At 31.9% G+C, this 11,581-nt stretch overlaps 1 protein-coding gene across 2 annotated transcripts in view; it reads left to right on the forward strand.

Moving 5' to 3' along the window:
• Positions 1–379: 379 nt before the first annotated feature.
• LOC140062597 (band 4.1-like protein 4) overlaps positions 380–11,581 on the forward strand; it is a 39,168-nt gene continuing 27,966 nt past the window's right edge. For both annotated transcript variants that reach the window (XM_072108880.1, XM_072108881.1), the window contains exons 1-2: positions 380–587; positions 11,279–11,383. In XM_072108880.1, coding sequence (XP_071964981.1) covers positions 504–587; positions 11,279–11,383 — 189 coding nt within the window. In that variant the 5' untranslated portion in view covers positions 380–503. The remainder of the gene's footprint in view (positions 588–11,278; positions 11,384–11,581) is intronic.

Below are 11,581 nucleotides of genomic sequence, written 5' to 3' on the forward strand. Positions count from 1 at the left end.
ATAATAAAACTAAATAATGCTAAAAAAAAAAAAAAAATGCTAAATAAAAGAAAAAATTACATACAAACTTGTAGGGGAAAACGAAAAAACATGAATAGCGCCATCTATTTAGTGGATAGTTTTAACTACCAAAAACTTAAGTACAGTATTCGTACGTAACGATGGAAATTGATGCACAAATTAAATACACAAAGAGCGTACACGTGGTTTCAGGACTGGACTTTCTTTTTTATTTTAATTTTTTAAAAGATATCTGTCAGTGTATTTGAGTGATAATTATATAGTTGCTTTTTTAAAAATTGGTGTACCTTCTGAGAGAAATGTAAGACATGCTTGGATGAGTTCTTATTATTTACATAATCAATGACATCACCGCCTCCTCAAAGGCAGCAGGTTGGTAAACATTCGACCGTTCGACGAGTGGAGTGGAATTATACGGATGATTTGCAATGAGATTTTCTATTTAATCATGTTGAATAAGGTGTGCTAACATCAGGAAAAGGATGGATTGTTTCAGACGTAAACAGAGAGATTATTTTTGTTGTATCAAGCTATTAGACGAAACAGAAATCACCCAAGATATACAGGTACGTAGGCCTCTGTTCTGAGATATTTTGACAAGGTAGTCTAAGGACGCTTGAAACGGCGCTCTTTCCCCTTGAGTGAACATTGAGCCGTGGTGGTATAATAGAGAGGTGTGTGGTATTTAGGCATACGAGGCTGATGACACTTGTTGGATTAGAGGGAGAGAGGGGCTAAGTTAAATTTAGTGTTATTATGGTTATGGTAGTGAAGAATTTATTGGCTAAATTAATAATTATGCCTTGCCCTTACTCTGCCTCATCAGGGGAGGGGAGATTCATTAAAAAATGTTAATTCATGCAAAAATACAACATTTATTTTAATAAAATAAAAAGCCAAATGTGTTTTTTAATTTTCTTTTAAATTTTTAAATTAGTTTTTAATAAAAAATGCTTATTAAGTGTCTGTTAAATTATATTTTACAGTAGTTTGTTACAGGAGTACATAGTTAATATACAGTATTATTATTTATTATTAATATTAAATAAAATATAAGTTTTTTTGCCAAAGAGTGAAACATCAAACTGCAACATGCAAGAATTGTGAAAAGTAATAATAAATATGTAAACACATCCACATAAGGATATTGTGACTTGAAATACCTACAGGTATGATCTAATATGCAATATATTTGTTAAACTGGCTATTAACAACAAGAGTTCCAGGTGAAACCTAGGCTACTGCATGACTATGATTAATTCAAATTATTACAGTACGGTATATACTGTACTATTGTGAATTATAAATTAAAATATGGTAAAATGAGTCATACTTTATGTTATCATTTTCCGATTTATTAATATAGAAATTCTGTTCCATGTACAGTATCTATCATGCAGGTGTACTGTAGATACAGTAATAACTTCACACTTCCCCCTGAATTAGTTAAAACCTCAAAATTTTGAACTAATAATCCCCCCCCCCCTTCCCTTGCTGTTGCTAAAAAAATAAGGAAAATTATATACAGTGTTTTATTACCAATTATTTCATTGATAGCAAACCATTTCAACCTGGCCTTTAGAAATTAAGCAAACAGTATTCACAAGGAAAGAAAATCCTAATAAATATTTGTGTGTGCTTTTGTTCACCGTTCTTTTCACAGTGTAAACCTGTTGTTATCTTGTCAGACTTTTTCTATTATTCTGAATATCCTAATCATTTAGAAACTCTAATTTACAATCTGATATTGTCCTGATGATAAAGCACAAGTCACAGGTGATAGGGTTGTTAAATCAGCATGTAAGGTTACAAGTTCGAGTCGTCAAAGTAACTATAAAATCTACAGACATTCCTAATTCTGTTTATCTGCCTACTCATTTTATCTAGTTCCCTAGGTTATAGCAAATCTAACTGTAGACCTCACCAAGATAAATTACAACTTACAAGTTCAAGTCCTCAAAGTAACTATAAAATCTGTAGACATTCCTAATTCTGTTTATCTGCCTACTCATTTTTATTATCTAGTTCCCTAGGTTATAGCAAATTTAACTGTAGATCTCACCAAGATAAATTACCCAGCCAGCCTAGGTTTCAATTTGTGGATGACAAACATTGTGGTGGCCAGAGGCAATACCTAATTATCAATCCTAGCTCCCATTTCCGATGATGTAATTTATTAAGGTTATGTTCACACACGCAAACTAACAGTCAGCATTATTCCGTCAAGAAAAAAGTTCAAGGTACAGTATCATAACTGTATAGTGTTTCTCTTTTTACTTGAGTGTCCATTGTCAACACTGTCTATTGGTCAGTTTGTTTGCTCACTGGACATAACATGGAACGTTGGTAAACTATCTGTTTGAAAATGGAAAGATAATACTACTGGTAAATTTACTGACTATATAGCCAGGGTATTTTGAAGTGGTTCTTCAGGCAAAGTACACCCTGGACAGTCTTTTACCCTGTGATGTACTACCATAATGTCCTATAGTTGCTGTCAGTGTTTGTTCTTCCTTGTTAAAATACTACTGATTCAGTTCTTTTCACCATTGACGCCACTACTGTGTGTTCCATGGTTTTTATTTTGCCAAATTTGCTCAGTTTTGGTAGTAATAAAAATGCTTCCACTGTGGGAACTTGCTGTCCTTCTGATGTTGATTAGCAATTAGCAGCCTAAAGACGAGTATACTTAGTAAAGCCATTTAGTAAACCTATAGGCCTAACTGAGTGTCTTCTGATTAATTAAAGATTGACAAAGTTTAAATAAACAAATTTAAAATTAATTTTTAAAATGCTCATAGGCACCAAAAGGGTACTTGTCAACCCACCTCCTCCTCAAGTGTCTTAAAAAAATTGTAACAAATCTCCATCAATTAATAATAATACAGTACTAATTATTAATATTCAAAAGTAATTCACAATTGATAGATAAATTTCTCTGCACTGTAGTACAGTCGTTAATGTTTTATTGTGTGCACACTGTTTATACGATGTAACCGATAAATAAGATATCACTATTTCTAAATAAATGACACCATGGCTCAACATAATTAGCCTAGAAATGTCTTTGTTACCTGTTACCTATGGAAGTCATTGTTACCATGGTAACATCATCACCTACGTATGCTAATTTATCATATACCTGCAGGTAATGCTGCAATGCAATCATTAGTATTGTTCGTGGAATCCATTTGCAGTCGACCATATTAAACAATTTAAATGGAAAAAAAAATGAATTTTAACATAAATTGAAGATGTATTGTCCCCCTTAAAACTTTTTTCACGCTGCTGCTCTAGCCCGCTACGTCACACGAGATGACTCATTCATTAGATGAAATCAAGCAGCTTTATAGTACTACACTTTGACATTTTTGTTAAAATGGAAACTCCACTATAATTTATTGGTACCACCTGTTGAATCCAAAAACGGCTGAGAAAAGAGTCTAACGACAAATCCCAAAGCATTCTGGTATTTATGAGTCCCATGATATAATTCGCTGTCAGATAATCATTGAATTATTATCAAAACAGTCCATTGAAGTTTTTGTTTGTAATAGGATACTTGAAGTATCTAGGCGTGATGAAGTGACCCCCAGACTTGACCTTAGCAATAACAATAAGCGAGCAGCGTTTTTTGTAAGAAATATTCTTGTTTAATATGCCCATTTTACTGTCACAATACTTATTCACTTTTACCAAAAATTGGATAAAAAAAAAACCTGAAAAACTGTAATTAAGTTAAGTTGGCTGGCAGCCAATGGGTTTTTGGTTAAAATTAATGGTTTATTTTGTCATTTTATAAATGAAAATTTTATTAATTAATTGACTCCCAAAATAAGAAAAACTTTTTATGCTGCCGGCCATAATTTGTACATGGACAGCTAACAAGGACTATACTGTATTTCTCATCGCTCATTATAGAATGAGCTTAATTTTGTTAACCAAGACAAACGATGATACGATATTATTTATTGTCATTTTAATAACAACGAGGTACAACTGAAATTTCGTTGGTTTTTTTATTTACATACATTTAAAATGATGATAGAAAATGAATAAATTGATAAGTCTAGACCAAGTTCTCTACACCTCACTGCTTTTGTCTTTGATAAAGGTATGTTTGTATGCCTACTGTATAAAAGGTATGCCACTGTCAGCACATCAATAATTTGCTCACTGTAAAGTTATAAATAACAATTGGTTTTAAATTAAGTGCAACACCTAATCATTATTGATATTCAATATTTCTGTTTTGCAAATTCTCTCTCACTATACAGACTACAGCTTTATGGGGTATTGTTTAATAAAAGATCAAAGATATTTAAAAAGAATAGAATTAAATGACCAAGGCTCTTGTGTATGTGTCAGTGGCATCAATAGAGAACAAAGGAGAATTTCTTTGTTTCTTTTATAGCTTTTTTCTTAAAGTTTAAAATATACTCTGTTATTGTAAATTGAATGAAATAAATGAAACTAGGATATGACTAAGTAAGATATTTAAATGGGTATTTTATATTGTTTTAATTTAAGTACAGTAAAACAGTGATCATCTCTATCATGGATATTATTATTAATCAATCTTTTTAGCTTCTATAAATTAGGGCTTGGTTTCCACCAGGAGGCAACACAGTTAAGGTAATTGAACCATTCATTACAAGTGCACAATTTGGATGGTTCATCGCACCTTGTGGAAACACCAAACTTCAGATAAAAATGTTATTGGTATGGTTAAGCTTTTTTCTTACTAATCTGTTGGACACAATGTTAAAGAGGTTTGACCAATAAAAAAAAATCAGTAATTGTTCAGTCAATCATACAATGAATTAGATAGGAATAAAATAATATTAATCTTTTTCTTATAAAAAGACAAATTACAGGTACAATATTTTTATGTAGAAAATTTTGTTTCTTGCTTGTTATCCAAAATGTATGATATTTTCAGAGTAATAATTGAAAAGATAGGTATACATTAATTGATGACCATCCCATAAATTATACAAATACACACCACCAAGAAGAAACAAGTTCATTTTCAGTTGGTTTTTGTATAAAATCGTATCTTTTCATAATTTCCAATAAATTTTTAATTTCCGCAGTGCCATGCATTGTATACAGTATTCATGTATTCATTATTCCTTTATAATTATAGATACGATTAGAAAGAACATATTATTTGAAACCTAGCACCGTTGGATTTACTTTAGGCTATTATTTTTCCTTCAGTCAAATCCATTTGCTCGAGAAAGTAGTTTAAGAGTTATTGCATTCGTTTATTGATTGCAAATATATCTTGTATTGAATTTCTGAAACTAATGATGTAGGAATTAATGAGTAAAATCAGCGGGAAAGTAAATCTTTAAGAATCACATTCATTTATAAATATGCAGAATAAAAGAATACGAGTAAAAGAAAATTCTGTTGAGATACTGTAGTTAGAATTGATTGATTAAAAATAACATGTTAGGAAGTACTATTCATAGATACTGTACTGTAGGAGAATTGTTAGTAAACTTTTCCTATAAAGGACTTTCTGAAAACAGAAAACTCTCCCAAAACCAGACTTTTCTTGAGGTCCAAAGGTTCCAAATTAGTTTTACCATTGAAACACTTTCTGAATATTAACAGACTTTCCAGTAAACTGGAAATATTACTAGCCCAAGAGTGTCCGTTGTTGGGCAAGTTAGGTGTACAGGTATTTTAGTTTTACAGCAGTGAATACGGCCACTGGTCACCTGGCCATATTTCCATCCAACTCAGTATCACCAGCTGCTTTATTGTTGATCATACAATTTTTTATTAACGTTCTTTTTAATATCAAATATCTGTGTGCATATAATCCTTAAAATTACACAATGTAATTAGTTCCTTTTTGATACCATTTAGACGTGTTCACACCATGCTATATAAGTTCTAACAATAAGTCATTATAGATTTTATAAAGCATGCATAATTGAAACATTTTTCACAATGAAAAAAAAAATAACAAAAATAGCTTCATTGTTCATTTTTCTGAAGTTTATTTTCTATTTTGACATTCCGTTTAAGCAGACTATTACAATAAGAACAAAGGAGAGGTCACACTTACTTAGTAACTAATTCAGGCAATGTTTATAAAAATTACTTTGCTTGGATAAAGTTGTTCTTAGATTGTTATCGCTCGAATATTAGTTAACTGAGCCATCTGTGCATAACTATAAAGCATGAGGAGAAAGAATAGAGTTTTACAATTGTAAATCTAGACACAAAGCTAAGTCTTTGTTCTAATCTGTCTGAGTTTATACAGGTAAATTTAGCTAGAGGGTTGAACTTGTCAAACAATAACATACCATGCTGTTTATGGAAGTAAACTCTAATCAAATACAATTTCAAAGTTGCCATGACTGCTTTTGTCGTGACTGTTCAAGATAATTCCATTGCATGCATTGTTTTTGTTTTTTTTACAATTTAGTGCAAACCTTATATTTATTTTTGATATTTTCTTTGTATTTTGTTTATTAGTATTTAATTTGTTGTTTTAAAAACAAATTAAATTAAACAAATATGAATGCTAATAATAATAAGTTATCTTTGCCAGATGATTGTAACTGTACTGTAAGTCTGTATGTAAACGGTCTCCCATATTACAGTAAACTTTAAATAAATTTATTTAAATTTGACTCTTCCTGAATAACACATTGCCTAAAACGAACTGGTTTGAACCATCAAGAATGAAATCAATTTTTGGTTTTAGAGCTGTATTTAAAACAAAACAAAACAAATTTTTATGACCGTTTTTATTTGTGAGGACTCACAAGCAAGAAAATTGGTTATTTAAAAGTTTGGAAAAATTGAATGATCATTACACTGTGATGATAATCAAAAAGTTTTGAATATTTTCATTAAAAAAAATGTTCAAATATTAAAATAGATTGCAATGGTTGGAATACAACATTATAAGTCAGGTCATAATCGTTGTATACTAATTACAACTTACAAAGTAAAATGCCCGAAGGGACACATTTCTAATTTCTAATATCGTACATGAAGAGTTAAGGAATTCAGTAATTCCCCTGACTATCTTTTTACAGTGATAATCATAGCTTTTACTCTATCATTAATATTACACAGCCACTATGGTGACTCACACATTAGATAAAGGAATCGGAATAGTTTGTTTGATTGTGGAGGAAAATCATTATTCCATGCTTTTATTTCACTCTAAAGGGACATCTAATTTACAATAAGTTACTATTGTATTTAAAGGAAAAATTTTTAAGGGGCAAATTGTGCCAAATTTCAGAATTTGGATTGACAATTTTTAGTATGTAGGACACCCCTTCGTTTGCCACCTGAAAAAAAAAGTTTATGTGCGTTTTTTGCGTATATTTCGTGGCTAGATTACCTGGATAAACCATTTTTCATGAAAATTCTATTCCAAAGATGTGCGTGTCTTTCCATTATTTGTGTCAGTATGATATGAATACATATCATGTATTGAAACACTGTTTTTCTATACTAAGTATTTGCTCCTTTTCCTTTTTTTTTACATTTTTAACGATAATAATTTATTTATTTATTTTTTTTTTTTTACTACCATATTTAATGAGGGTGATCCATCCAGCAATTGTTGATCATTAGGGACCCTCAGAGCTTCACAAGACAAACATATATACACAAGAAGATGCTCTACATAAACAAAGTCTTATTACAAGTCTTTGGGAGTGGAGTTGTAATTTTGTCCTTAGAAAAAATCCTGACATGTGACGGGATTTGAACCCAGGACGCTTGGAGTGGTAGCCAAGCATCATAACCACCAAGCCACAAAATTGAAAAAAAAATGAAATTGAAACTGATTTCTACTGAAAAAAAATTCGCCAAGTATTTTACCGAGTAGACATTTTCCAAGTATGATTTTCCAAAATCAAATTGAAAGTTAATTATGATTATTAAAACTTGCAATCCTAATACAGTATGATGAACATTCATTGCACGTAACAGAATGTAAGGTTAATGGATAAGAATAATGTTGCAAGAATTACTGATAAATGGAAATGATAAGTAGGTGTGGACATGAATAATTGTTTGTTTTCAACGTTTGCAAGAATAATGGAGGTATATTTTTTGTTCCAGTTTAGCAACATGTACTGTAGATGCGGGACTATGCGGGACTAGACTCGTTTAGCAACATGTACTGTAGATGCGGGACTAGACTCGTTTAGCAACATGTACTGTAGATGCGGGACTATGCGGGACTAGACTCGTTTAGCAACATGTAGGCCTACTGTAGATGCGGGACTAGACTCTTGTCGTTAATTAACTACCAGCAGACCATCATCCAAAAGATGAGGCAATGAGAGTAAATCTTACCCAATTATTGTAGCACACTGGCCGGTCTTATATTCCAGTACCTAACTCTCTGTTTAAGGCTCTGTTTACACGATGAGGTGTACAATGTGACAAAATTTATGTCTGCACACATTTTTGTTTTAGTTTGCTGTTTATAATTTGAAGTAGCTATACCTACAATTTACATCAGTGTGAACATAACCTTTTATGGGTTTTAAACTACATTTTGCTAAAATACTCAAAATCTATTTATCTCATGCGAACTTTGACCTTTAGGCAGTTAATATTCAGATATGGAATTGAATCAAGTTCTTCCTTTACGGTATTAGCATTATTTTTCTGTTGCCATTAGTGTAGATTATGTTAAATACATGAGTAAGCTAACCAACTCCTTGATGTCACAGCATTACAAATAGAGTTTATTACAATCTCTTTGACACTTGCAACCGTTAAGTTCACATTAAATCGTGCTTGTTGTATCCTTGGGTATAATCCCACACCGCAGTAAGATTACCTTTCATCTACACGGACTTGCGAATGCTCTTCATGGAATTTGCTTCAGTGATTCTTGGATAGATCTTGCAGGATGATTTATCTGTTAGCATTTCATCATTCCTTATTAATTCCCTCGACTTGTAAAGGTGTGAATTATAATCACAGAGATTGTAATTAGTTTTATTGAATGTACAGTACACCGTACATGTAGTGTTTATACATACATAGGAATTCCACAAAATAATTCAGGTTTACTTTGTAGGCTTATTTCAAAGAGAATAAATGAATAAAAGTATAGACGTACAGTATAATAATCCCTATATATGGGAAACCTTCAGGATCCAACAAAGTGTCCCTTAAATAGGTTTTTCTCTAAAAAGGAGTAAAGTATAGGGCGGTATCTTCTGAATAGAGGTGTCTTTATTGTCCTCGTTCCATCCACTTCTTCTGGTGTGTTAAACTATTGGAGGGGACCTACTGTATCTTACTTTAGGATAAAAACTGTAGCATTTTTGTTTAACATAAATTTAAAAATTGCATTAAATAAATTTATAACATTTATAAAAACACAAATGGCAATTATATTTTTAAAAAAGGCTACAGTAATTTACAAGAGTTGGATTAATACTGTAATTAGAAATTACACATTAAATATTAATAATAATTGTGTTCAATTGTATTCAACATATTTTTTAATGTTGAATGCTAAAATTCTACATATTGTATACTAAACAGTATAAGTGTAACCAAAGAATATAAATAGGTAAAGAATCAACAGTACGCGCTGTTATACATAGAAGGATAGGAAACGCGGACGCTTATTCATGGACGCGTAAGAATCCAGCAGCCGAACGACGGCGGGCTCTAGATATGGTTCCCGTCTAATCCCACGTTTCGATGGATCGTGATGATCTGATGTGTTCTCGCGTCTGTGCTCTACTAATTTTGATATTATTAATATTTTGATAATCATTTTGATAAATAATCATCGTTTTCATTTTTATAGATATTTACAATAAAAGTTTTACCTTACCCACGCCTGAAGGTGGCGCACTTCTTCTAGCGAAAAAGAAATGCGCCACCTTCAGGCGTAGGCAAATAATAACCCGGATGTGGTTTACACCGCCAACGGAACTGTTGTATCTTCTCCTTTTATTATCTTTGGTGTAACTTCTAATTATAGATAATAATTAATCCAAACATTCAAATGTTCACAGTACTGTTATATTAAAGAAATTGTATGTTAATAAGGTACGTTTCCACATTCTGTTTTACAATGGGCATAGAATTTACACAGATCTATATTCTGTGAGTTGATAATGTTCTTTCACTGTTGGTATTGATGTATTTGAACAGGTGAAAGAATGCTGTTTGTTGTATTTATGTACATGTAATAAAAATATGGGGTCATTTAAGGTCAATACTAAACGATCAGCAAAATAGCAGTATACAATTCAACCTGTATTATTGACTAACATTTTAAATATGTATGGTAGTCTTGCATTATCAATACAAACTTGAGTAAAGAACACTATTTTGAGTACAATTACTGTATCCCAAAGGAAAAGTTTGGCGATTTGGGGATAAATGTTTACTCAGAAAAGGCAACCACTAATTTAGATTATGGTGCATTGGGGGTGCTGCGTAGGTAGAAAGTATTACATTACAATCTTGTTTGTGTTATTTAAAGTATTTAATTTTGAGATCTACCCCACCTAGTAGTATGATGCAGGTTACAAATTCATACACACCTACAATTACATGCTCTGGTCTACAGAAACACTATTTATTACTTGTTCTGCATTTAAGTAAAAAATTACACGGCATATCTCTGTTGTACAGTATCATTTGTCTGAAACTTATAAAACAGTACAGTTTCGTTCCTCCCACTGATGCCAGTCGCATCCAAGAGGCAGTCTTCTCTAGCATCGAAATATATGCTGGTTCCGACTGTTTAAGGGCTTCCTTGACTGGGTTAGCTTCTTAGCTTGACTAGGATCGCACTGAAGGAGATTGCTTAATTTAATACAGGGGTCACGATAGTATGGTTTGGGGCTTTTGCAAAGAGCATTCGTTTTGTTAATGAGTTAATTTGGTTTTCGGCAGGTAGTGAACATGTACAGTGTATAGTCTTTTAGTTGAGTTGCACCGACGATATTTTCAACATCTCTATTCGAGAAATTCCATCTTCTGTAGATTGCTCTTGGTGCAGTTAAAGTTAATTGCTCATACTAATTATTATTATACTGTACTGTACCTGTGGCATGAATGAGCACATGTTCCAAATTTGAAGGTATCTCAGTGCAAAAGTGTGAGTATATCTGCCTAAATTGTTTAGGAGACATACAAAAGGTTGATATTTTTATAGAATTGGTTTAAAAATAATGACATAAATACTTCTCCTTTTAACTATAAAATTATTGGTTTTATTTTTCAGAGGGAAACCAGAGGATCTGTTTTGCTAGACCTTGTTTACAGACATCTTAATCTACTGGAAGTCGATTATTTTGGACTTCGTTATCTAGACTCTAATAACCAGACTGTAAGTGATCATAGAAATTGAACTAGTATAAATTGAATGAGACATTTTTATTGTTACGGTTGGAAGTTTATGCAGAGTTTTTGGGGGTTTGTGCAAGATTTGCACAGTTACTGTAGATACACTCCGAGATGAGCTCTCTATGACGAAATATGAATATCCATGTGACGTTGTTAAACGTATATATTGCAATTATTAGTT

This window comes from Antedon mediterranea, chromosome 11 (genome assembly GCF_964355755.1).
Source record: "Antedon mediterranea chromosome 11, ecAntMedi1.1, whole genome shotgun sequence".
In the NCBI taxonomy this organism is placed as follows: Eukaryota; Metazoa; Echinodermata; class Crinoidea; order Comatulida; family Antedonidae; genus Antedon; species Antedon mediterranea.